The sequence below is a fragment of the Lithobates pipiens genome, unplaced genomic scaffold (genome assembly GCF_037356315.1).
Source record: "Lithobates pipiens isolate NorthernLeopardFrog02 unplaced genomic scaffold, aLitPip1_a1.2 Scaffold_3, whole genome shotgun sequence".
Taxonomy (NCBI): domain Eukaryota; kingdom Metazoa; phylum Chordata; class Amphibia; order Anura; family Ranidae; genus Lithobates; species Lithobates pipiens.
The window spans coordinates 39,958,899-39,986,824 of record NW_027507790.1 but is presented as its reverse complement, the minus strand read 5'-3'; the positions used below and the strand labels follow the sequence as shown (position 1 = coordinate 39,986,824).

General features: G+C 43.3%; 1 protein-coding gene across 1 annotated transcript in view; it reads right to left on the bottom strand.

Moving 5' to 3' along the window:
• LOC143940299 (serotransferrin-1-like) overlaps positions 1 to 20,889 on the bottom strand; it is a 72,062-nt gene extending 51,173 nt beyond the window's left edge. The window contains exons 1-8 of the mRNA XM_077461518.1: positions 20,735 to 20,889; positions 13,234 to 13,391; positions 11,617 to 11,716; positions 11,364 to 11,540; positions 4,066 to 4,228; positions 3,691 to 3,755; positions 2,038 to 2,195; positions 55 to 241 (exon numbers count right to left, since the gene is read on the bottom strand). Of these exons, the coding sequence (XP_077317644.1) occupies positions 55 to 241; positions 2,038 to 2,195; positions 3,691 to 3,755; positions 4,066 to 4,228; positions 11,364 to 11,540; positions 11,617 to 11,716; positions 13,234 to 13,391; positions 20,735 to 20,798 (1,072 nt within the window). The 5' untranslated portion in view covers positions 20,799 to 20,889. The remainder of the gene's footprint in view (positions 1 to 54; positions 242 to 2,037; positions 2,196 to 3,690; positions 3,756 to 4,065; positions 4,229 to 11,363; positions 11,541 to 11,616; positions 11,717 to 13,233; positions 13,392 to 20,734) is intronic.
• Positions 20,890 to 27,926: the final 7,037 nt, after the last annotated feature.

Genomic DNA, 27,926 nt, shown 5'->3' with positions numbered 1-27,926 from the left:
TCTCTTTTGGACTAAACATCTGTTAAACTATTCCAAACTCGGCTTGTTTCCCACCTTCATGGCCCAGGCCCCTTAGGAGAGCCACATAATCCAGTCCTAGTATTGCAGTCATCTCCAAATCTTCTTCCACTACCTGTAGTCCCTGTGTGGAGTCAAGAAACAGGAGATTCTGTCCCCCATAAGGCTCCGAAGAGAAGAGATTAAGGCGCCTATTTTGTCTCCCGCTTCTTCCAAACAAATTCTGAGCAGAAAAAAAAAAGTCATATATTTAACAAGAAGTATAAAATATGTTCTGCCTTGAAATTAAAGGAATAATGAAGATACAGTGAAGGACAATATATATATATATATATATATATATACATATATGTGTGTGTGTGTCACCTATAATTTAGGAAAGTTTAATCCCCCTTTAACCTTATAGGCTTTGAGATGTGTTGGGTAGAGGTTACAAAGAATTATAGAATTTATGCAAAGTGCGTGAAAATAGTTCAACAAGGGTTCTGCAGTACAGCAGAGGCTAAAGAGAAGAGGAGCATAGAGGGGAACTGGGAGGACCACGGGTAAATGGAGGAGACATGTTGAGCTATGATGGGCTCAGATAAGAGCAAAGGACCCTGGGAAATGTCATTGATATTATAAAACCATTTTTACCATCCAGGCACAAAGAACTTCACATATGTAGGATTAAGAAAGATTTTCTAAGAACATCAGGACCATTAACAATGTAATACTTTACAGAAGTATTTTAACAGGAATGTTAGACCTCATTTACACTTGCTTCAGCTTCAACACACATTAACGGCTAGTTTACACTTTTTCAAAACAAGGCTTTGGATATGCTTTGTTAAAGCTCTCTAAAACACCAGTCATAGCTCCTGTCCCTAAATAAAATGGTTAGCTTACAGTCCTGTTTACACCTTGCTTTTGCTTTGCTTTGGCTACGCTTCAAAAATTATACCCCATATCGCTTTAGTGGTGCTTCAAAGCATCTTCAAAGCCTCCATAAAAGTCTATGGCAAAGCTCACTTGAAGCCCCAGTAAAGCCCCACCGAAGTCTCATCGAAGCCCCATCAAAGCCCCACCAAAGGCTCATCGAAGCTCCACCAAAGCCTCATCAAAGCCCCACCAAAGCACCAAGCAAAAGCAAAGTGTAAACATGACTGTAAGCTAACCATTTTATTTAGTAACAGGAGCATTTTACTGGTGTTAAGAGAGCTTTAACAAAGCTTGTCCAAAGCTTTGTTTTGAAGCAAGTGTAAACTAGCCTTTGGTGTAATTTTTTTACAGTAACATGGTTAAAGCCCATGATCATTTTTTATTTTTTTCATCTGTACTCAATTAGGCGAGTTTTCTCTTTACTTCCTGCCTTTTAGACACAACAAGAGGTGAAAGATACATTTTCAAGGAAAATCCAGTTGAAAAATTTACCGTCAACTCTTATTCCAGTGATAGCTGTATCATATTGGATTCCCCATCACTTTCTATCACAGCAACAATCAGAGCGTAAAGTCCCATACACACGATCAGAAAATCGTACGAAAAAAAACGCTTTAAAAGCGATCATATAATAACCGGATCCTTAGTACAGAGCTTTCGAGAGCCAATCATGACAGTTCATCCAATATTATGCGATCGGGCATGCACTGAAATTTTTTTTGTATGATGCCAGATCGTACGATTTTCATTTAATCAGTACAGTTGTCCTTCGACAATGCAGTACAAATACATTACAACAAATTACATCACTTCGGAATTTTTATTCTGTCGTACGAGAATTTGTAACTTATAATCTTCAGGTTCGATCAGAGATTAGCATGTGAAAAGAACCCAGATGATTATTCGTCCAATAATCGAATTGTGTGCATTAGTATCACCAGCGGGTTCACAGGCAGCAATAAAATCTCAACACTTCCCTTCTATACAAAATTAGTAAACATTATATTCTAAACAGAAACTGTAAGATTCAGATCTGAGTGCTGTGTACTTTACATAGAAATATTTGTGTTCATTTTTTTCAAAGACAGAAAACATCACCTGAATCAGAGTAAGAAATTTTTTAGTCACTCTTTGCATGTGCCATCTTGTGACAATCCCTTTACTCGGTCCCTGTCCCAAATTACAAGTTCTGTAGGACTTAAGACTAGCAGTGGATCCATCACGGCATAAAAGTTCAAACTGATCCAGTTCTGAATCTAAATAAAAGTAAATAAACATAGTTTGACGTTTTATATTGCTATATTAAATACAACTGACCATACAAACAGGGATCTGATTGCTCATAACAGATTGATTAGATACCTAAACAATTATCCACACACCCAGATGATGAACATCCACGATTCTACACAAGGAAATCTCCCCACTGAGTAATTTAAAAAAAAGCAGGGGATATCCCTATTCCTCTTGCAAAGTAGCAATATACGTTGCCCTTTAAGAGGCTGCGGGGAGTGCGCCCGCAGAAAGCTCTGTCAGTTGGGTCGCGGGTCCCACGGACTCGATCGCCATGGGGATACCTGCGATCACCTCACGGAGAGGAAGAACGGGGAGATGCTAAAGTAAACAAGCATCTTCCTGTTCTGCCTAGCAACAGTGACACTGATGTCCGCTCCCTGTGATTGGAGCAGAGATCAGTGATGTGTAAAACACAGCAACGCCCCCACAGTTAGCAACACGCCCCTAGGACACACTTAACCCCTACACTGCCACCTAGTCGTTAACCCATTCACTGCCAGTGTCATTTACACAGGAATCAGTGCATTTGTATAGCACTGATTGCTGTATAAATGACAATGGTCCCAAAAATGTCCGATGTGTCCACCATAATGTTGCAGTCACGATAAAAATTGCTGATTGCCGCCATTAAAAAAAAAAAGAATAATAAAAATGCTATAAAACTATCCCCTATTTTGTAAATGCTATAACTTTTGCGCAAACCAATCAATAATAGCTTATTACGATTTTTTTTACCAAAAATATGTAGAAGAATATGTATCGGCCTAAACTGAGGAAAAAAATAGTTTTTTTTATATATTTTTGGGGGATATTTATTATAGCGAAAAGTAAAAAATAATGCGTTTTTTTCAAAATTGACGCTCTTTTTTTGTTCATAGCGCAAAAAATAAAAACCACAGGGTTGATCAAATACCACCAAAAGAAAGCTCTATTTGTGGGAAAAAAAATTACACAATTTTGTTTGGGAGTCACGTCGCATGACCGCGCAATTGTCAGTTAAAGCGATGCAATGCTGAATTGCAAAAAGTGCTCTGGTCAGGAAGGGGGTTAATTACCACCTTAATCAGCCACAGAACCTGTGTAATTAATGTTTGTCCTGGATTAAAGGGATGATGTGGCAACCCTAATGTGGGCAGGTCCTGCCCATGTGGTCGTGATCCTTCTCGAGCCTGGACCGGCTCTGTGACGTCAGCTGACAGTGTAACGAGCTGCACTCCTGTGATCCACAAGAGAAGTACAGCCAAACAAGCTTTGGCTGTACGTCTCTTTTAAATATATACATTTCTACCACCATCCAAAATGTGAGACCAGCTAAAAAATAATATTACAGATCATAAGAATTAAAAATAGTATGCAAATGCTTTGGCAGCGGGAACTTCATTGGGCAATAGCTAAAAATGAAACAAAAGAGGTGTTTTCATATATATTTGTTTTACAAAAGTATATGAAACTTACCAGGTACATCCATTATAGCAAAGTGATCAGTGAAAGCGACATCACCTGCTCCATTCTTCAGACACCTGCACATTACAAACATAACAAACAACCGATATTAAAGCTATAAGATCTATCCTTTGTATTCAATGTATTGTGCACTGCAACTCTGAGCTGTGCCATATCTGACTTGCAGATTTTTATTGATTTTATTATTATTTTTTTCTAATAATTTTTTAATAATAAATTAATTTTATATAGCGATATATGTTCCATTAACTCACAGGAATGCTCTTGATATCTTCACAGCAAAACTACATGCTGTGAAATTATATTATTCTAATGACAGAGGTCAGTGAAAAATCCAAATTTTTCTGCAAAATGTGCCCATTGTACCTGAAAGCACCATCAGAGTAAGAAAAAGGTTCATTGCTGCTGGTTTCACAGAAGTGGTTCTTTTCTCGTACGTAGGATTTGGGACCTTGGCATAGTTCACACAGGTTTGGGGTGGAGATTCCAATTCCAGGAATGCAGCTTACATTGAAATATGTACTGACAACTAAGAAGAAACAAAACAGGGTCTGGATAAAATCTGCATATACCATATCCAAAAAACAATTTTAAACTCCAAATCCATGAAAGTAAAGAAAATTCTACCTTGTTAGCCCTTTTCCTCTGCACTGCAAGGGTTAATAGCTTGTTATGTCTGAAGAATTTCAGAACAGGCTGTATCATTTACCTTATACCCCACTCTGGCCAGCCAACTCTCCTTCTCTGCCCAAAGCTCTGGTCTGCGGGCAGAGACTTGGTGTCATCACATACAATATGGGGCATTAGCAACCGGAGCCAGTTTACAGAAATGACTATAGGGGAGGGGGGCATAGTGGTCACAGCACTGGAGGGATTCTGTTGGAGTGATTCTAGTGGTTATAAAGGCTCAAGGTTTTTTACCTTTATGCATTCTATGCATGAAGGTAAAAATCCTCCTCTGTGCAGCAGCCCCCCCTAGCCCCCCTAGTACTGGCCTAATCTTTCTCCAGAGCTGGGCACGAGAGCCTCGGTTCTCTGGGGACTCTCCCTTCTCATTGGCTGAGACAGCAGCAGAAGCCATTGGCTCCCGCTGCTGTCAATCACAGCCAGTGAGCTAATGAGTAGAGAGAGGGGGTGGGGGCTGAGCCGTGGCTCTGTGTGTGAATGGACACGCAGAGCTGCGATTTGAGAACAACCCCGCTTGGGTGCCCCAATTGCAAGCTGCTTGCTCTAAGGGCATTCTACAGGAATAAGAGGCCAGGAGCAGCGGCAAGGGACTGGAGAAAAGAGGATCAGGGCTGCTCTGTGCAAAACCACTACACAGAGCAGGTGAGTATAACATGTTTGTTATTGAAAAAAAACAAAAAAAAAAACTTTAATATCACTTTAATCCTCGTTCACACCGGTGCAACTTGTCATGTGAGTGACAGGTCAAATTGCATGACAAGTCACACGCTATTGTCAGCGATGGAACTGTTCAAAATGTAACATCAAAACAGCATCACAGATGTCAATATACTATATTTATGTATATACGCTCACTTTATTGATGAAATTACTCTGAAATTGGGTGTTCTATCAGATTACCGCTCATGAAGTGTTTGAAAAGCATAGCGCTGTGGAACGCAGTGCAATTGCTTAGTAAGTAAGTATTTTTTGGTCGGAACGTCACTTCTGTTACACAAGCTGATATCAGTAGTGGTAATCTGATAGAACACCCCCACAGCAGGCAGCTTGCTATAGGGGCACCTGAGTCAAGTCACAGCTCTCTGTGTCCATTCAGACATGGAGCTGCAGCCTGGCCTTGCCCCTCTCTCTCCTGATTAGCTGAATGACTTTGATTGACAGCAGTGGGAGCCAATGGAGCTGCTGATGTTTCCAACCACTCAGGAGGGAGAGTCTCGGACGGTCGAGACACTCGTGGACATCGCTAGACAGAGATGGGGCTCAGGTAAGTAATAGGGGGCTGAGCTTGGCTGCTTTACACAGAAGGCTTTTTATATTAATACGTATAATGCATTAAGATAAAAAGAATTCTGACTTTACAACTCCTTTAATCCTCCACCTCTAGACTACACAAGCAATGAACCCTTCCAAGGAGGACGAGCCCACTGCCAGGGTGGAGTTTTTATTTGAATGGAGTTGAGTTTTAAAACTCATGCGTTCATAACTTGAACCTATTGTACATTTGAAAATTGTAGCTTAGGTCAATTTATCAATGTGTTCACTGAAGAATCGCACCTTTTTCGATTCAAGTGAAAAAATATGTGAATCTTGGGTGAGATGTTACAGAACGTGACAATGGTTTCACCATGCAGGAAGTGAGGGAAAATATGCAACTTAGAGAGAAAACGGGGTTCTAGCTTTCCTCTACGCTACCAAAAAAAGAACGATATGCCTGTCTGAATAAAAATTCTGCGCAAGACAGCTTTCAGAGCCTCTCGTTGTATAGATAGTGAGGTAGAGTCTGTAGCATGATCTGCAAAGAAATTAGAAATGCTTTCCGAAACCCTCTTAATACATTCAGGGTTTGTGAGAAGCAAATCATTAAGACGCCATGTCCACTCTTTTACTGGAGTGGAAGGAATCGACAAGGTTAGATAAATGGGCGAGTGGTCAGACCAAACCATGGAATCTATCTCGCATTCGAGTGACGAGTCCAAGCATCCATGATTGACCAAGAAATAATCTATACGGCTATAAGACTGGTGAACCTATGACAAATGAGTGTAGTTGCACGTTTTGGGATACAGAACCCTCCATATATCAATAAGATGGTAATTGTGAATAGCCAGTTTTAGGGCCCTCTTTTAGAAAAGGGTATGGAGGATCTCGAGGTTGAGGAGTCCAGGAGCAGGTCCAAAGGGGTTTTAAAATCTCCCCCTAGGATGAGCTTACCCTCCATGAACCCAGACAGAATCTTCAAGTACTGGGTAGGTAGATACTAGCAATGAGGAATTTCATTCCCAAAAGTAAGAATTTTACGAACACATATCTTCCCTGAGGGTCAGAAAGCTGATCTATCAGTTCAATTGGAAGCATTTTATGAAAGGCAATGGAGACTCCCTTAGCGTCCTAAGAAGGATTTGTACTGTGGAACCATCTGTTAAAATTTCTGTTGGAACAGGAAGGGGTGAAGTCACAGTGGAAGTGTGTCTCTTGTAAAAGTAACACATTACCCTGATGATTATGCATCTGATAGAGGATTTGCCCTCATTTAGATGCAACATTAAGGTCATTTATATTATAAGAGCAAATTTTCAGCCGAGGGTGAGATATCACTGTGTGGGCCATGGGAAAGTGTAGAAAAAATCAATCGTATCTAATCAAAGAGAGAAGGGGAAGAGGGAAAAGGGAGAGGAGAGGGAACCAGGAAAGTGAAGAGGATATAAAAAGGACAAGGGCTAAGTAAAGAGACACCTGGGTATGGGAGTCCGAAGAATACTGAGGCGCCAGTGTAAATGAAACACCACGTGAGATATCATGTATTAGGCACAATCCATGCCAGGCCTATTGAGTGAGAGAGGTCGAGATGGAGAATATTGAGTCATGAGCCCAGCAGCATAGCAGGCAACAATAGGTTATATGAAACATATCTATAGATGACATCATATAGTATATATAATATACACCACACAGCAGGGTATCTGAAAACGAGGTTGGTAGCTCGCTCAAACAAGTATGTCCGGGCGAGACCAGCCCCACCCTCGCCAGCAGAACTGTCCTGCTTTGATGCAACATTATATGAGAAAAGCAGTCAGTCATACACATTCTAATGTATATGTAGGCCAATATGAGCATTTTAAACAGAAACATGAATGACAATAGTAAATGCTTTTTAGAAAAGGTAGCACAAATTATACATTAAAAGCTCCCATGAGCCGAATCAGAAAGGTCAGCAAGTCCCTGACTGTAGAGGCACACCAATCTAGGCGTGGAAGACCGCAAAGGCCCAGGTGAGCAATGGAAAGAACTGTATAATAATCTAGTCTGTCTGCAGACCCACTAACATATATGAAAATGCTCTACCTCTGCTGGGGAGGTGCCATATTGAAAAGGCATGTTTCCAGTCCCGATGTAACCCTGCCCACCCAAGGAGAATAGCAATTCCATGTGGGTAGTGGGGGAGAGGGGGTAAATACGGATAACCAGCAGTGAGAGCATCTGTGTTATTGCCTAGATGCATAACGAGTATGCAAAAATTTGGGGGAGCTCCCCCCTAATTGAGCTAATATAGGTAGCAGAAGCATTGTAGTCTTGTAGGCTCTGTCAACCCCCAGCTGGGAATAACACACCAGCGAACAGCAGAGAAAGGGTCCAAAGTTCCATTTCACCGTAGGACCATGTGGTGTCTGGGCAGGCAGCGTATCGGTCATGGACCAATTGTGATTCACTCCATAGGAAAAAACAAAAACAAACCAAAAACGCTCCCAGTGCAAACCTGTAGCTGGCTGCAGGTCCTGATTTCTGCTGTAAATAATTTCAGTAGGAGCAGAACAGCATGCAGTAAATACAGCTCAAGTCAATCTTCCAGTGAGGTAGGCCGACGTGTTCTATGGTTCGCAGAGGTCAATCCAGATCTCAGGCATCTGCGATGTTGTGGGCAAGGATCACGTCCTGGCAGTCTGGAGCGGTCATCAGGCGGGTCCAACCAATTTGACACATCTATGGGGTCTTTCTCCAAAAACAGAAAGAAGGCAGGGAGTTGGTCTGGGTCAGACAAGACGAATTTACTGTCGCCCCATCCATAAAACAGTACCATTCCTGGTACGTGGTGGAAATGTAAAACTCCCAACCAAACTGTCAAACCATCCAATGGCTGGTGTCATAACTGAACACATGTGCACCATCATGTTGTAGATTAAACAGAGGCCAAGATCGCAGCTTCCTTGGCTGAAAACGATAGTAGGGTTTACTTACACTTTAACTGATATTACTTTGATCTGACTTTGGTGCGATCACAGCCCTTGTACAGGCTCCTAAATAGTATCCAAATCGGATGAAGTCAGCAGAAAGTTACAGGGCAAAGTCGCAGGCAAAGTTGTATGACTATGCTGTTGCAGCAGTATGAATCAAGCCTTACAGCAGCCATATGAAAAACAATAGCTAATTGAATGAATATCTTTTTGTTACAAAATAACTTCCTTCACTGTGTGCATAGACCACAAACTGGACCTTGAACAAAAATCTGTCAAATTTCTTTATGGTTTTATGTCCTACTAACTACCAGTTTTATATTTCTCAATGAACATGCTTAGTTGCACCTTAGACCCTTGGAATTAGATTAAAATCTAAAGCGCGGGGCCTTCTCTGAGACTAACATACAGTAAACCTGTGTTTTGCCCATATAGAGCAAAGCTAAAGCAGCGTACACACGGGCGGACTGTCTGGCCAACTTAGTCCGTCAGACAATCCGACGGACAGTCCGTCATACTTTCGAATGAACGGACTTGACCATACACACCACTTTTTGAGCGGACTAATACGGCGTACTAAGTCCGCCATACTATCCGCCCTACTTTTGAAATGAACGGACTCGCCCACACACACGGAGGAAAGTCCGCTCATTTCGAGCGCGTCTCCAGGTAGGCGGGGCCCGCGAAGGAGACGTCGCTGACCCCGCCGCCTGGTATGGACTTAAAGGGGAACCCCAACGCCGAAAAAAATCGGCGTGGGGGTCCCCCCCAAGTCCACAACAGACCCTTGTCCGAGCACGCTACCCGGCCGGCCAGTAAAGGGGGGCGAGCGAGCGCCCCCCCTCCTAAACCGTACCAGGCCGCGTGCCCTCAACATGGGGGGGTGCCTTGGGGAAGGGGGGGCCGCGCGGCCCCCCCACCCCAAAGCACCTTGTCCCCATGTTGATGAGGACAAGGGCCTCTTCCCGACAACCCTGGCCGTTGGTTGTCGGGGTCTGCGGGCGGGGGGCTTATCGGAATCCGGGAGCCCCCTTTAATAAGGGGGCCCCCGGATACCGGCCCCCCACCCTATGTGAATGAGTATGGGGTACAATGTACCCCTACCCATTCACCTGTAAAATAAAAGTACCAAAAAAAAGCACAACACACGAGATAAAATACTTTATTGCACAGCTCCGGGGGTCTTCCGTCTTCGGGGGTCTTCTCGCCGGACTCCTCCGCTATCTTCTTGTAGCTCTTTTGCTAGCGGAGGAGTCCGGCTTTCTTCCTCGCCGCCGGCCTCTTCTCCCGACTTCGGGGGTCTTGTCCCCCTCTTCGGTTCTTCTGCCGGGCCACCGCGCCTTCTTATAGCTCTTTTACAGGCGGTGGCCCAGTCTTCTCGGTGGCCCGGTCTTCTGTCGCCGCCGCCGCCGACTTCCGTTCTTCTTCTTTTTCTTCTTCTTCTTCTTCTCCAGGAGATGTTGCCTCGACGTTCTCTCCGGCCGGAATGCCAGGGACGCACTGCGCGGCCACTTATATAGGGACAAGGGGCGGTGTCACATGGCTTTATGTCACATGGGTTGGTCACATGGGTTGATGTCACATGGGGACTATGACATCGTAAGGGGGCGGGGTCACCATGTGACACCAACCCATGTGACATAAAGCCATGTGACACCGCCCCTTGTCCCTATATAAGTGGCCGCGCAGTGCGTCTCTGGCATTCTGGCCGGAGAGATCGTTGAGGCAACATCTCCTGGAGAAGAAGAAGAAGAAGAAGAAGAAGAAGAAGAACGGAAGGCGGCGGCGGCGGCGGCGGCGGCGACAGAAGACTGGGCCACCGCCTGTAAAAGAGCTATAAGAAGGCGCGGTGGAACGGCAGAAGAACCGAAGAGGGGGACAAGACCCCCGAAGTCGGGAGAAGAGGCCGGCGGCGAGGAAGAAAGCCGGACTCCTCCGCTAGCAAAAGAGCTACAAGAAGATAGCGGAGGAGTCCAGCGAGAAGACCCCCGAAGACGGAAGACCCCCGGAGCTGTGCAATAAAGTATTTTATCTCGTGTGTTGTGTTTTTTTTAGTACTTTTATTTTACAGGTGAATGGGTAGGGGTACATTGTACCACATACTCATTCACATAGGGTGGGGGGCCGGTATCCGGGGGCCCCCTTCCCCAAGGCACCCCCCCATGTTGAGGGCACGCTGCCTGGTACGGCTCAGGAGGGGGGGCGCTCGCTCGCCCCCCTTTCCTGGCCGGCCGGGTAGCGTGCTCGGACAAGGGTCTGTTGTGGACTTGGGGGGGACCCCACGCCGATTTTTTTCGGCGTTGGGGTTCCCCTTTAAGTCCATACCAAGCGGCGGGGCACGCGACATCTCCTTCGCGGGCCCCGCCTACCTGGATACCCGCTCGAAATGAGCGGACTTTTCTCCGGGCGGGAAAAGTCCGCTCATTTCAAAAGTACGGCGGACTGGCATACACACGGGCGGATTGTCCGCCGAAATGCGAGTACGACGGACAGTATTTCGAACATTCCGAAATACTTAGCCTAGTCAATGCAGTGCGAAGCAACAGGTTCACTTAAGTAATAAAAATAAAATTACAAAGGAAAGTATACCTAAAAATGGTGAAATTCTCATTTACTCACTTCACTTTCAGTCAATTTGGTTCTAGTGTTTAAATACAGTTACGCTTATTGGTAGATCTTACAGATTATGTGTAAGTAAATCATTCTATATACAGTGAGCCTTACTACAAATAGTTATATTGCTCTTGCCTTTAGCTAAGGGTTGCTCTTCATCCCATAAAAGTAAGTTTTTGGAAAGCAGGAATCCAAGAGGAATATTCCATCCTGATGTCCATCTGGCCCCATTGTGACAAGAACGAATCCCTTGTAAGTAATTAATACTCAGGGTACCACGACGGGCCACTGCTACTGCAAACACACAGCTTCCTGCAGAAAAAACATTGTTACTATGTCTGTGGTTTCAAGCGGCGACATTTACACAATCCCAAAACCAAAATATTACCTTCAGCATGTTGTTCTTTTGCTACAACTGCCAGGTTATAAAGTCTGACAGCAGTATAGACATCCCCTGCATCAAGGGACACTGCATCAGCCTTATTTCCCTGTGAAGACACACAAGTTAAGCATCAAACATTATTTTAACACAAAACAGGTCAAATGTCCTGAAGTTGAGTTTCCAACAGGTCTGTCAATAAGGGGGGGGGGGGGGGGTACAAACGGTCCTCCAGGTACACAGGGGGGCCCCGGGGGCAGCAGGATCAATCAGATCTTGGCAGGACAGAGAAGGAGATCAGTGCAGTGGGGTGCAATTACAGGAACAATGCCCTGTGTGTCTCTCCCTGCAGCAGCTAATAGCCGGTTTCTCCAACTCTCTCTCCCGCCAGACACATAGGGCATTGTTCCAGTAATTGTGCCCCCCCGTCTGGTCCTGCACATATCTGATTCCCCCTGCTTTGTGCCCCCTTCGCAGTGCTGCCGGATTCCCTCTCCCGTCTGGTTGCTTTGGGGGATGTTCAGGATGGCGAAGGGGTCGGTAAATATACCATTTACCGACCCCTTCCTTTTCTGAATGAACACAGTGAGTAATCTGTACTGATCAGTCACTGTGTTCATTCATAATTGAAGCATAGTAAACTGTATTTGTTATTTCTCAGTTTATTAATGAATAGGAGCATCTGTGTCCTGTTCATTCATCTGCAGTGCAGTGAGAAAGGAATTGAAGAATCTGTGTCCTAGGAGCATCTGTGTCCTGTTCATTCATCTGCAGTGCAGTGAGAAAGGAATTGATGAATCTGTGTCCTCAGTTCCTTTCTCAAAGGTGAGATGTCAGAGGTCTGTTTAAACTGCTGATATTTCACCCCCCCCCCCAACAGAGTTGTAAACAAAATGTAAAACAAAATAATTATTAAATAAGTGAAAAAATAATAACAAATTGTAAAAAAAAAATGTAAAAAAATGTAAAAAATTATTTTAGAAAATCTTTTAAATATTCTATATTTTTTTTTAACTTGTATTTTTTTTTTAAATATTAAGGGCTAGTTCACACGGGTTCTCTGGCCCATACAGTGTGAATGAGAGCTTGTATCCCCCTGTTACTCTGAGGATGCAGCAACTGTATAAACACAGCTGCAGGTCCTAATTTGATAAGTGTGCAGGTGTAGTTGAGTGGACCCAAATACACACTGTCTGTCTTCGGCAGCCATTTACCTGCATCCATATGCCTGTCTAATTAGGATCCACAGCTTTGTTCATACAGCTGCTGCACCTTCATAGTGTACCATAGCTGTACACAGCAATAGCCACATTTAAAAAACACAGATTCGCAATGTACAGGCCACCTTGCCTATGTAAATGAGCCTCAAGACCTCATTTACACACAGAACTTTATTTATTAACTCAATACATTTTTTTCTTTTAGATTTAGCAGGAATTTTGTAAGTTATGTTATATTTGTGTCCGCTAATAATGATTTTAGTGTATTTTTAGTGAAAATATAGTTTTGATATTTTCGGGGGGCCCACTCAGGTAGGCTGTATGGTTTATAACAACAGCCCTGATTTCCAATATTTCTTATCCAATTTGGCATGAAACTGATTGGGAATTTACTGAGTCCTCTCACCCTGATCTTGCTCATACAGTCCTGTGTATTGTGAGCTCGGACACAAGATACCCTGGAGAATTGATCATTTGAAGGCAACAAACTCTGGAGAGTTCGGGCCAAATGAGAGCATTTTCTTTGTTCTCCATCAGACAGAGTACACCAGCGAAACTTCTTCCCTTTAAAGGATAAAAGGAATTACATCAATAAAATCATTACATCATTCCATTACAATCATTACATCAATACAATCAGGACAAGTAGTTTATTTAAAGTGGAACTTTATCCATAAAAGTTTGATTACAATTGCTGTTCTTTAAAAAGAACATACATTCCACATTAACAATTATGCTACTAAAATTAGTGTGTGCTGTAAATTGCCTTCAGCATTGCTCCTGTTTCTTCTTGGAGGCTGCCATTTTGTTGAAGCCCAGAGTAGTCACTTCCTTATTAGAGACTCTACCCCTCTCAAAACCTATATGTTACTTTCTGGAATTAAAATATGTATGGTACATGTCTAACCTTGATTGTCTATCTTGGTTCAGTTAGGTAAGAAGGCTGACAGAAGCTTTACAGTGTTAAAGTTCACAGGCTGCCGAAGAGCGGTAAAAGGAGAGGGAATCAGGCAGATAAGATAAGACACTATCCTTGTAAGTTTAAAGAGGAAGTAAACCCTGATGGGTTTACTTCCTATTTGATTCGCTGCAAAGGTAAAGCATAATGGACTACTATGCATTGCATAGTAGTCCATTATGTGTCACTTACCTGACACAGAAGCCAGTGAAGTCACCGCTGTCCCCTTGTGTATGGAGCCTCCATCTTCTTGGTGGGTCTTGCTGCTCTGGCGCTGTCATTCGACGGAGCTGCGATGACATCACTCACGCGCATGCACGCGGCAGCCGCCACTCGCGGCACATCGCTGTTAACAGTGGCGCACTTAGTGCGCGGCGCATGCGCTGTAGACAGCAGTGCCTGTCTTTTGGCAAATATCTCCTAAACCGTGTAGGTTTAGGAGATATTTCTTGGACCTACAGGTAAGCCTTAATCTAGGCTTACCTGTAGATCAAAGTGGTTTGTAAGGGTTTACAACCACTTTAAATCTCTTTTGTACCCCTTGCAGTAAAGTTTGTCTTGTCACCTCTCCTGCTTTTCTTTTCTCCCTCCCTAATGTGTTTTCCCTTACACAGTCTGTGTCATTTTTGTTGCTTCTACACCCTGGAAAAAAAACTGGATTTACCCCCTTAATGACCAGGCCATACGGCATACGATACGGCACTGCGTCGCTTTAACTGACAATTGTGCGGTCATGCGATGTTGTACCCAAACAAAATTGATGTCCTTTTCTTCCCCCACAAATAGCGCTTTCTTTGATGGTATTTGATCTACTCTGCATTTTTTTTGCGCTATAAACAACATAAGAGGGACAATTTAAAAAAAATAAAAATAAATGTTTTACTTTCTGTTATCATTCATTACAAAGTTAAATGGTGCAGCGCAAATAAAGTCCAAAGAGGATCACGTAATGATATAAAGAGAAAACAGTGAGGCCACCACGTGGTGAAGACAATCTTCTCTTCAAAGTGACATATCCTTCCACCAGTAAAATATACTCTTACCAAATGAGATGGACCACTGAGTAATCAAATGGTCAAATAGGCAGAATCCTATATACGGAATATGCAGGTCAAGCGGCAACAATTCCCAAATGTAGACAGGATGGCATTGAGTGAATATCTTCAATAACACCCAATCCGTAGTAATAATGATGATCGAATGTAATGACTTCCCACATAAGTTCATGTATATCCAACACTGTCAATCCAGGCAATAAAGTGCATGTATATAGCTAGCGCCGGTAATTTGAAGCCCCCAGCAAAAAAATTGAAAAATATATAAAAAAAGATCTAAGCTGGTAAATGATCGTCTATTATAAAAATCTCAATTCAATAAAAGGTAACCAATCCAAGATTGACAGGATATATTAAAATATATTGCTATGCAATTAGGATTGCCACCTTTTCTTCAAGTCAAATCCGAACACTTTTGCGGAGCACAGCAATTTTTTTTATACTATAAACTATACATATATTTTGCTACTAAATAATATTTCTAATCATATGAAGTTTCCCTTTACATCAGAGTCCACAGAGTTCACCTTTTACATCTGAACTCAGAGTTCCATTTCAATGTAAGGGGGGACTCTGCAGACTCTGATGTAAGGGTGAACTCTGGGGACTCTAACTAACATAAGGGATGCTCTGGGAATACTGAGGGTTTATACTGAGAACTCTGATGTACGGAGAAGAGTCTGATATAAGAGGAAACACCGTGGCCTCTGGTGTAAAGGGGAACTCTAATGTAAGGGGTGCTCTGAGAACCCTGATTTGCCTTAGTGTACTTACTCAGAGGCAAGAGAGAGAAGGGGAAGACTCCAGTCACAGACGGATGGATGGATGGTGAGCTCACTCACCCCTTGGCAGTCAACACCTCTCATCCAGATAGATCTGAGGCTGCTGGACTTCAAATTTCCGGCTCCCACTTTCCTTTTCCGAGGCACAGCGTCAGGGATTGGAGTGTGGGCAGACAAAGAAAGGTGGGGGGAAGAGCTGCAGTTCGAGCCCTCTCTCCTCTGCCCTCTGTATGTGTTGGGGGGGGGTTGGGGGTTGTTAGTGTTGGCTTTGGGCAGTGTGAAAGAATGTAACAGACACTCACAGCTGAGACCACTGCAGTCGGTAACCCTAGCCATAGTCCAGTCTAAATAATGTGTCCGGGTTTCAGACAGTCCAAAGCCTGGACACATGATTCCAAACCCAAACTGTCCGGGTGAATCCTGGACAGGTGGCAACCCTATATGCAATGTCTCTAAAGAAATGGCTCCAAGCCGCCATAAGATGACACTATGGCGTATAAAAACTGCAAAACAGGCAGCGGATGGTTTCCATGGAAAGCCTGGTAAACACCGGCGGCCACAACCGGAAGCGGAAGGTGACTTGCCATGCATGACAAATACCACAACCACTCATATGGGAACACAAGATATTACACATGTATGTTAAAAGAAGTATATGCAATATATTAGTCAATAGTCTAACAGCAATATCGCGGAGCAGTATTAGCAATAAGAAATCACATACACAAAGCCCCGCTATAATCCCATAAATGTCGAATAATATAAAAAATGTATTTAATTAATTAAAAATTAATAAGAAATTAATTTAAAAAAATTTATAAAAAAACATTGTTTGTAAATTATATATTTTATTTTCAACAAATTATTTACACATTAACACAAATACAATTTCATTGCATGCGTATCACAAAACATATCTTGCATATATATCGTTTAATTTTTCTTTTATCCGGTTATACATGCACATAAAAAAATAAAAAATAAACAATTTTAATTTCTCTCTCCTCTTCCCTCCGCCCCCAAATCCCCCTCCACAAGTTCCCTGCCATATTCTCTGGTAGATACAAAATGGGACCAAGATATCCATTTTGATTCAAACTTCTCCTCCTCTCCTGTGTGGTTGCAGTCCCTTTTTCCGTGGCATATATGTCAGCTATTTATTTTAAACCACAATGAAGTTGGGGGGGGGGGGTGTTCTCTGCTTCCACAATTTAAAAAAATGTAATTGGCGGTCTGTTTGCAAAAAATTAAAGTTAATAAAACACTTTAATATGATTAACAAAACAACTACTACTTATCCGAAATAAACAAATTTAAGTCAAAATCAACGTTTAATCCTCCACGGGTAAGAACTTGGGTCTCGTGAATCCAGAAAGATTCACGTTGACTCAGTGCACAAATAAAATTACCCCCTCTCCAGTCCTTCTTGACCTTTTCCAAACCCCAAAATTTAAGGCACCGAGGGTCTCTAGTATGAACATATCTAAAATGTTTAGACACATAGGGGTAATTTTATTCATGCAATCTTTCTGGATTCACAAGACCCAAGTTCTTACCCCTGGAGGATTAAACTTTTATTTTTGACTTAAATTGTTTTATTTCGGTAGTAGTAGTTTTTTTGTTGATCATATTAAGGTGTTTTATTAACTTTCATTTTTTGCAAAAAGACAGCGGGTGTATGTCCAAATTTTTTAATACATTTTTTAATAAATTTTTTATACATTTTTACTTAATTAAATAATTTTTTTCTATTATTCAACATTTATGGGATTATAGCGGGGCTTTATGTATTGATTTTTTATTGCTAGTACTGCTCTGTGATATTGCTGTTACACTAATGACCAATATATTGCATATACTTCTTTTAACATACATGTGTAGTATCTTGTGTCCCCATATGAGAGGCTGTGGTATTTGTCATACGCGGCAGATCGGCTTCCGCTTCCGGTTGCGGCCACTGGTGTTTACCAGGCTCTCCATGGAAATCAGACTATTTATTAGCATAGGGTGATGCCTACAGCTCCACCCACTGCTGACGAAGTCCCTGTAGGATGTAAAGTGCGTACAGGGGAGGAGCTGTTTCGCAGACGTCACCCGCTGTCTGTTTTGCAGTTTTTACATGGCATGGCTTTTTGCAGTTTTTACATGGCAGTTTTTAAATGGCTTGGAGCCATTTCTTTAGAGACATTACATAGCAATATATTTTAATATAGCCTGTCAATCCTGGATCGGTTAACTTTTATTGAATTGAGATTTTTATAATAAAAGATAATTTACCAGCTACGCTTAGATTGTTTTTTATATATTTTTATATTTTTTTTCTGGGGGCTTCAAATTACTGGAGCTATCTATATACATGCACTTTATTGGCCGGACTGACAGTGTTGGATATACATGAACTTATGTGTGAAGTCATTACATTCGATCATTATTATTACTACGGATTGGGTGTTATTGAAGATATTCACTCGATGTCATCCTATCTACATTTGTGAATTGTTGCCACTTGACCTGCATATTCCATAAATAGGATTCTGCCTATTTGACCATTTGATTACTCAGTGGTCCATCTCATTCTGTAAGAGTATATTTTACTGGAGGAAGGATATGTCACTTTGAAGAGAAGATTGTCTTCACCACGTGGTGGTCTCACTGTTTTCTCTTTATATCGTTACGTGATCCTCTTTGGACTTTATTTGCGCTGCACCATTTAACTTTGTTTTGTACTATTGAGGTGTTGTGATTTGCTCCTTTGGGTGTTCAGCTTGCAACCGTTTATTCAATATTTATGTGTGTGCGCTGGTTTTTTATTTATATATCTGTTATAATTCATATCCAAAAAAATGAATAAATAAATGTAAAAAAACTAATTAATTCATCACTTTAGGCCAATATGTATTCTTACATATTTTTGGGGAAAAAAATCCCAATAAGCAAATATTTATTGGTTTGCTCAAAAGTTATAGCGTCTACAAAATAGGGGATAGGTTTAGGGAATTTAAATGTTTTCATTGTTTTTACTGGTAATGGCGGCGATCTGCGATTTTAAGCAGGACTGCAACCTTGTGGCAGAGAAATCAGTACAGTGATCAGTGCTAAAAAAATGCACTGCTCAATGTATAAATGATACTGGCAGGGAAGAGGTTAACACTAAGGCCGATCAAAGGGTTAACTGTGTTCCCTGGGTGTGTTCTGTGTGGGGAATGGACGCACTGGGACAGCACAGAGATTGCTGTTCCTGATCACTAGGAACAGCAGATCTCCATGTTGTCCCCTCACAGAACAGGGATCCGCCTTGTTTACATAGGCAGGTCCCAGTTCTGCCTCTCTGTGGAGCGATCATTGGAGGCCGATCTTCGGTGTCCGTCGGACCCATGTGAGCGCTCCCCCGGCATGCAGCAGGTGCACCCACAGTATCTCATGCATGAAACGATGCCCATGTATGTAATTTCTCGCAGCCGGACCACCCTGCCGTAGTATAAGTGGGGTGTGCGGTCCAGGCGTAGTTAAAGATGAGCGGTTCTGATTTTAGGCACAGTACCAAGAATAGAGAACATCTGACCATGTGCAGAGCCGGGTGAGATTGTGCATTACTGGATTTAGCATAGGCACATATTCATAATGTTTCACATAGCTAAACCTGCAAAAGGGACCTACCTCAAGAGATCTATCAGAACTTAAAAGCGGATTTTCACCCAAAAGGGGAAGTTCTGCTTGTTTGCATCACCCCTCCACTGCCACATTTGGCACTTTTTGTGGGGAAGTGGGTACCTTGTTTTTACAGGTACCCACTCCCACTTCCCGTCAAATGCTCCACGGCGATCTGAGCAAGAAGTTCAGCCCCTTTCCTTCCCCCTGCAGCCTTCTGGGATACATAACTGTTTATATATAATAGATAAGGCTTTGGCTAAATTGCCATCTCTGAGTAGAGCTTCCAGGTCACCAACCTTCACACTTAGCCCTTGTACACACGGTCACACATTCCGAAGGAAAATGTCCAATCGGATCGTGTTGTCAGATAATCCGACTGTGTGTGGGCTCTATCGGACTGGGCTATAAAACTTTCCGACAACATGATCCGATCGGACCAAAGCTATTGGCTACTAGCCTAAACGTAGTCCTGTTGTAACGAAATAACGTCATCACGTTACGTACGATCAGATTTTCCAACAACTTTGTCCGACCGCGTGTATGCAGTACAAGTTTCGGACAAAATCTGACGGATTTTGTTGTCGGAATGTCCGACCCTGTGTACAAGGGCTTAGACCAGAGGAGCCAAACTGGGCATTAAAGGCATGTCTAAACTGGAGGTATCTAAACAGATGAGAGTTAGGAAGCCAATATCAGCATTTTAATGAATTAAATGGTAGGAGCACCCCACTTTATACAGGTCTATATTTTTACAGTGACATTTGCAAAGTTAAACCTTTCTTACTTTAGAATGGGGTCTTGCTAGGTTATCTGCTTAAAAAAATGCAGTCTGCACTTTGGCGATCTTAATATAATCCATATTGTTCAGGTAAATTGCCACATCTCCAGCGTTGCCTACCCCTGTTCTAAACTTTTCGAAACTGATAAAGCATGACCCTTCAGTTTTTGTTTTGATCTTTGAAGATCGGTGAGAATAAGTAATGACGTCACATCAAAGCACCTGTGAGTTGGTGTGCATTTTGCGAAAGGCAAAGCATAGAGAAGGGAGCAAGGATTTCATCAGGGTTCCCTTCACCTCTAGTTCTAGCAATAACTGAAAAATGTTGGATTTCCTATCATTTTCTATCCAGGTGATAGTGGTAAACACCGCTGAAAACCTAAGCTGGGCACTGTAAGCACCAGGCTGTCTAAAACATGATGTAATGATAAAACTCTTTATCACTTAAAATAAAACAAAAAAAAAGAGAAAAAGTATAAATTCACTGGAAACAAATAATTCATAATAAAAATCTGACTATATCAATAAAATGCAGTTAGCTGGCAACTACTATTGCAACGGGTACATAATGTCCCTCTAGTTTTTTGTTAGTATTAAACAGTCTAGTAAAATAATGTTTATTGGAAATGAGCTTTCATGCCTTCAGATACTGTATATTAGTTAACAATAGTTAATTTACTCACCTGAAACCACATGAGGAAGGATAGCAGAGAGAATGATCAAACTCAGGAATGAGAGAAGATGCATGTTTGTGAGGGAAAACAGCTCATCTGTTGACTGCTTACATGGGATACTGGACGTCCAAAACAGGAGAAGGGAGGGGACAAAAAGATGGGGGAAAACTAGAGGAAATGGAGAAGGAACATTACAGATGGAACTTATCAATAACATATGTAATACCCGAGAAAATATGCTCGAGCCAGAAATGTTCCTGAAACAAACAGTCTATTTTTAGCATTCACGTTTTATGGGTATGGGCCCATTGATTCCATTCTACAGTCACCATTTCACAAATTGTATCAAATTGTTCTGCCAAGTTAGATGAGATGCAGCATGCTCTGGTCATCTTTTGAATTATTTTATACTATCCCTTTAGTTTTTTGGGGATCAGCTTTATTGCTGTCACAAGGGATGAACAACATCCTTTGTGATAGCAATAGCAGTGATGGTTTGATGCTTGTAAACAACAAACTGAAACCAGAAGTGACAAAATCCTTGGCAGCTGCAGCCATCATCCCAGTATAACCACTTCAACATGAGTATGTACGGGTATGTCCTAAGGGCATAAAGTGTCTAGCCATTAAAGAAGAACTAAACCCACGAGTTTAACTGTTTCCAAAAACGGTTACATTCAAGGCATGTCGTGAATGATAACTGTAAGCCCTTGTACACACGGTCGAACATTCCGACAACAAAATCTGTTGGATTTTTTCCAGACGGATTTTGTCCGAAACTGGTGTTGCATACACACGGTCGGACAAAGTTGTCGGAAAATCCCATCGTTCATAACGTGATGAGGTTCGTTCGTTGCGCCGGGACTACGGCAAGTAGCCAATAACTTTGGTCTCGTAATTTGATCTGAGCATGCGGCACTTTGTCCGATCGGAATTCTCTACAAACCATCGGACAAAGTCCGATCGGATCATGTTGTCGGAAAATTTAATATCCAGCTCTCAAACTTTGTTGGTCGGATATTCCGACGGAAAAAGTCTGATGTAGCCCACACATGGTCGGATTATCCGACAACACGGTCCGATCGGACATTTTCCGTCAGAATGTCGGGAATGTCCGACTGTGTGTACAAGGGCTTACAGTTACTATTATGCTTATGTTAGCGCTTGTGCCATCAGATGACTGGTGTCTTAGCCGACAAGGCATCTGCAGATCAAACAGAAACTAAGATGGCTGTAAAGCAGGGATATGCAATTAGAGGACCTCCAGCTGTTGCAAAACTACAAGTCCCATCATGCCTCTGCCTCTGGGTGTCATGCTTGTGGCTCTCAGATTCTTGCAATGCTTCATGGGACTTGTAGTTCTGCAACAGCTGGAGGTCCGCTAATTGCATATCCCTGCTGTAAAGGATTGGATGGTTTATTTAAGCTTTAAGGGATAAGTTCACTTTTAAAAAATAATAAAATCAATGCACATTTTTTGTAGGTAAAAATATGTGCATTTATTATTTTTTGTTGCAGGAGCCTGGAAAGCATTGCATCAGCAATCAGCAGATCGCAGATGCCATGCAGGTCTCCTGCACTCTGTCAGTGTTGCTGCTTGCCGAACGGGCAAGCTGATACTCCCTGACAGGGAGACTCAGTGAACTACCACAGTGTTCCACAGCGCCATGGTAGTTAATTGAGAACTACAAGATGATGCTAAGGATGTCAAGGCTTGTAGTTCAATCAGAAACATGGAGCTGTATGTCAGAATTAAGCGGCTGTGTGGGCGGAGCCCAGCACGACCACGCTGTTTTCAAATAGGGGCAGCAAGTATAGGAATCTTCTCCCCGCACTGCTGCCACAGGGAAATTCCCCTGGTGGAACATGTAACGTGTTCCCAAAGGTGAGCTTATCCTTTAAACTCTGATGCAGACATCTCAAGTCTCCGGGAGGGTGTGGGAGATTCCCGCATCTCTGCGGTGGCTCCCGCACAACCGCAAGCACCTCCTGATCTCCCGGGAATGATCAGTACAGCAGGGATCAGCTGTGATCACGATCTCCTTTGTATAGATTTTTAGCTGACAGACGCTTCTCGTTCTCTCCCTCCCACAGCTTGATGTCTAAAAGGTGTTCACAGCTGTCCCTCCAGCCGCACTGATCATACCCAGCTGCTCCCTGTGTATTCCTCATCCGGCCCCCCTCCGTGTCCTTCTCCTCCCCCCCTCATCCCCCACATCCGGCTGCCCTCCTCTCCTCTCCAGCCAGCTGTGGGGGGAAACTAGTAATAGGACACAGTGAGCGAGAACGCTCCTGTGTCCTGTGATTACTGAGCAACTGTGTTTACTCTGTTCAGTTTATTAATGGACATAAGCCTCTGTCTCCTGTTTATTCATCTTTAGTGCTGAGAAAGGGACTGGTGAATGTGTCCTCAGTCCCTTTGTCTGTCTCAAAGGGGAGATGTCAGGTGTCTGTTTAGACCCCTGAAATCTCACCAAAGCCCCCCAAAAAATATTGTAAAAAAATTCTAATAAATGAAAAGGTGTAAAAAAAAATGAAATAAACTACTGACACCACTCTCCCCTGCCCTACCAACACTGTCCACTACTCCAACCCTCTCCCCCCAAAAACAAATTAAATTGTAAAAAAAAAAAAAAAAAAATCACCGTACACTGCCCCCAGCCCCTTCCCCAGAAGCACTGTGAAAAAATATTGAGAAAGTGATTTAAAAAATATTTTTTCATGGGGGGGGGGGGGTTGGGATGGGCATTTGCGGGCGCAAAGCGCCACTTCCCTAAAATGAGTTTTTGCAGGTTGGGAAGTCTACTGATGTACCAGCAATATCCACACACATCCAGATCTATAGGTGCACATTTTAGAATGTAGCCTAATCTTGGGCACTTGACCCCTTCTATAAATCAACACCAACTTGGTATTAAACTCAAAAAAAGTTATGGTCTAGCTCAACAGTTCTTTGATGAGGTGGTTGCATTTGTTTTCTTTTTTTAGGCTTTTTTCCATTTTTTTTCATGTAGTGATCTTACCAGTAAAGCAGGCCATACATGGGTCGAATTTCAAAAGAATTTTCTTACGAAAATCATAACTAATCATTTTATTTTTAATTTTGCACCATTAGTGGGCTGCAACAATGGCTGCTTTTCATGCAGCCATCAAATTTGAGTGATCGGGCATGTTGGAAAATGTTGGAAAAATTAACTAATTTCTAATCACTGATGGGAGAATTGTGCAAGAAATATAATCAAGAAAGAAATGTGCATGAGCTGTGACCTGGAAAGAAAAGAACAATGGAGATATTTGCCAGCACACCATAGATCAACAAGGTAGCGTTTAAACTGATTTGTTATTGCATGATCACATCACAGAGCAGTGCAATGTTTCAGAGTTACGCAGGACATCTTTGTCATTTATGATGTGTGCCTGTGTGCAAGTATTCAATTTTCGCTCTATGTATTTTCTCCATCCTATTCCAGTAGTCCTTTCTGTTGCAGAATCAACTGTTATTTGAGCGGAGTAGTCAATTTTTTTTATGCCCAGACTGGCCTATTTGATTCTTTTTACCACACTTTTTGGGTTCAAGCCCAGATAGCATGAATTCCTCAAGCTTCCTTCCTCAACAACTTCAGAGAGGCCATACCTGATGAAGCACAAGTAGCTGTGTAAGTGATCTGCAGTCAGGTGAGCAGACCTCCATTTTCAGAACTGGTGTGCAGGAAGCTGGACAGCAGCCTATTAGCACACAGCTTTTCCCTCATCCAGCTACTGTGAGAGCATCTCCCCAACTATTACTAGAGCTCTCCAGTTCTAGTGGCGTGGGTGCCCTTTGGTCTTAGGATCCCTCTAGCTGTTTATTTGTGTTACCAGAGCACTCCAGTTACAGTGAGGTGTTCTTGGGATCCCTCCAGCTGGTCACCTGTTTTACCAGAGCACTCCAGCTCCAGCAGGGTACCATTTGTCCCTGGGATCCCTCCAGCTGTTCCCGTGTTACCAGAGTACTCCAGTTCCAGCGGGGTGCTCGTTGTCCCTGGGATCCCTCCAGCTGTTCACCTATGTTACCAGAGAATTCCAATTCCAGTGGGGTGTCCTTTGTCCTGGGGATCCCTCTAGCTATTCCCCTGTGTTACCAGAGCACTCCAGTTCCAGCGGGGTGCCCTTTGTCCCTGGGATCCCTCCAGCTGTTCACCTATGTTATATCTCTCAGAAGGTTAAAAGAAAAAACTAACAATCACAGTGCAAAATCACCTTGTGGCGCTACAAGGTGATTTTTGCACTGTGATTGTTAGTTTTTTCTTTTCACCTTCTGAGAGATATATTCAATTATTTAAGTGGCAGCTGGGGAACAGGGGGGTGTTTGAGCGCTGTGATGATATACTAGACGGGTGGCCATTAATAGTGTATCTTGAGTTTGTTCACCTATGTTACCAGAGAACTCCAAATTTCAGTGGGGTGCCCTTTGTCCCTGGGATCTCTCCAGCTGTTCACTTATGTTACCATAGCACTCCAAATCCAGTGGGGCGCCCTTTGTGCTTGGAATCCCTCCAGCTATTTATCTGTGTTTCCAGAGCACTCTGGTTCCAGTGAGGTGTCCTTGGGATCCCTCCACCTGTTCACCTGTGTTACCAGAGCACTCCAGTTCCAACGTGGTGTCCTTGGTTCCCTCCAGCTGTTCACCTTGGTTCCCAGAGCCTCTCGGAACTTCACTGTGAAGGATTCTGTGTGAGGATTCTCACAGGTAGCTGTGTTCTAAACTATTTTACTGATGTGAGTGTCAGCTTGACTCTCCTTTAATTTTGAATCTTGTAAAGACTATATGTGCAGCCATATGTTACCCTAAATGAGTCACAGACATTGCTATGAAGAGTCCATGTTTGCACAGCTTTCTTTCTTCTACAGGGTTTGCATGCAGGTTGCCACCCTGAACCTGTTTTGTATGACTGATTCCAATATTGTACCCGTTTGAAAAACTAGTTACTGTCTGATAATTTGGACGATTGCACATCCTGTTACATTTCACTTATTTATTCTTCTGTATTTGGCTGTTATCGGCTAACCTGAAAAGCTGTAATATAAACTCCCAATCACCAAAAGCAAATCTGAAAAAAGAACACACTGATTACATTTACATTTCTGTTTAGAATTATGGATCACTGGCATACCTCCCAACTCAGATGGGAATGAGGGACACCTATTAGCAAAAGTATACAGGCATAGGACACACAACCCCCTGCCACACCCCCTTAAAGGAGAATCATACAAAAAATTATTAGTTAAACCTACACGTGCTTTTTTATTATTTTTACCGCTACGATTCCTATATACTGTCTTCTAAAATTTACAAATGCTGCAATTTAGACATTGGGTGAAAGTTTAGCACTGAGAAGCTGAGAAGGGGGTGTTTCATCAGCAGTGGCAGCTGGTGAAGTTTTAGGATGGGGGCGCCAGACCCCACTCTTCCTTTTGGCCCCTCTAAGGTGGTGTGGTTAGCGTCTGAGATGAACGAGGGATGGAGGGAGAGGGAGAGAGGGATGGAGGGACAGCAGGCCCAGATCCTACACAACAATAGAAATATGTGTATTCTAGAAAGTTTAACAATCAGCAGATAAAGATACTCCAAACACCTGGTTGTTGTGGTGTCAGGATGATTGAAGCGCATTATTTCTATTATAACATTATAATATAATATGAAACCATTCAATTCACCATAATGCAGAATCAGTGGGAGCCCTGAGCGTGTCACTAGCCATGTCGCCTGCCACCAGATGCCATCAGGTGTCACCAACAAAGTCCGTCCATACATCAGGTGTCCCCAGCGGAGTCCCTCCTTAAATGCAGTCTGTGTCACATCAAATGCAGCCTGTGTCACATAAAATGCAGCCTTGCCTGTGTCCCACCAAATGCAGCCAGCCTGTGTCCCACCAAATGCAGCCAGACTGTGTCCCACCAATTGCAGCCAGCCTGTGTCACATCAAATGCAGCCAGCCCGTGTCACATCAAATGCAGCCAGCCTGTGTCCCTTTGTCCAGCCTGTGTCCCTGTGTCCAGCCTGTGTAACATCAAATGCAGCCAGCCTGTGTCCCTGTGTCCAGCCTGTGTCACATCAAATGCAGCCAGCCTGTATCCCTGTGTCCAGCCTGTGTCACATAAAATGCAGTCAGCTTGTGTCCCTGTATCCAGCCTATGTCACATCAAATGCAGCCAGCTTGTGTCCCTGTATCCAGCCTATGTCACATCAAATGCAGCCAGCTTGTGTCCCTGTGTCCAGCTTGTGTCACATCAAATGCAGCCAGCCTGTGTCCCTGTGTCCAGCCTGTGTCACATCAAATGCAGCCGGCCTGCGTACCTGTGTCCAGCCTGTGTCACATCAAATGCAGCCAGCCTGTGTCACATCAAATGCAGCCAGCCTATGTCCCTGTGTTCAGCTTGTGTTACATGAAATGCAGCCAGCCTGTGTCACATTAAATGCAGCCAGCCAGTGTCCCTGTGTCTAGCCTGTGACACTTCAAATGCAGCCAGCCTGTGTCCCTGTGTCCAGCTTGTGTCACATCAAATGCAGCCAGCCTGTGTCCCTGTGTCCAGCCTGTGTCACATCAAATGCAGCCAGCCTGCATACCTGTGTCCAGCCTGTGTCACATCAAATGCAGCCAGCCTGTGTCCAGCCTGTGTCACATCAAATGCAGCCAGCCTGTGTCCAGCCTGTGTCACATCAAATGCAGCCAGCCTATGTCCCTGTGTTCAGCTTGTGTTACATGAAATGCAGCCAGCCTGTGTCACATCAAATACAGCCAGCCAGTGTCCCTGTGTCTAGCCTGTGACACTTCAAATGCAGCCAGCCTGTGTCTCTGTGTCCAGCCTTTGTCACATCAAATGCAGCCAGCCTGTGTCACATCAAATGTAGCCGGCCTGTGTCCCTGTGTCCAGCCTGTTTCACATCAGATGCAGCCAGCCAGTGTCCCTGTGTCCAGCCTGTGTCACATCAAATGCAGCCAGCCAGTGTCCAGCCTGTGTCACATGCAGCCAGCCAGTGTCCAGCCTATGTCAAGCCAGTGTCCAGTCGGTGTCCATCCTGTGATCCCTGTGTCCAGCCTGTGATCCCTGTGTCCATTCTTTGTCCAGCTTGTGATCCCTGTGTCCATTCTGTGTCCAGCCTGTGATCCCTGTGTCCAGCCTGTGTACCTGTGTCCAGCCTGAAATCCCTGTGTTCAGC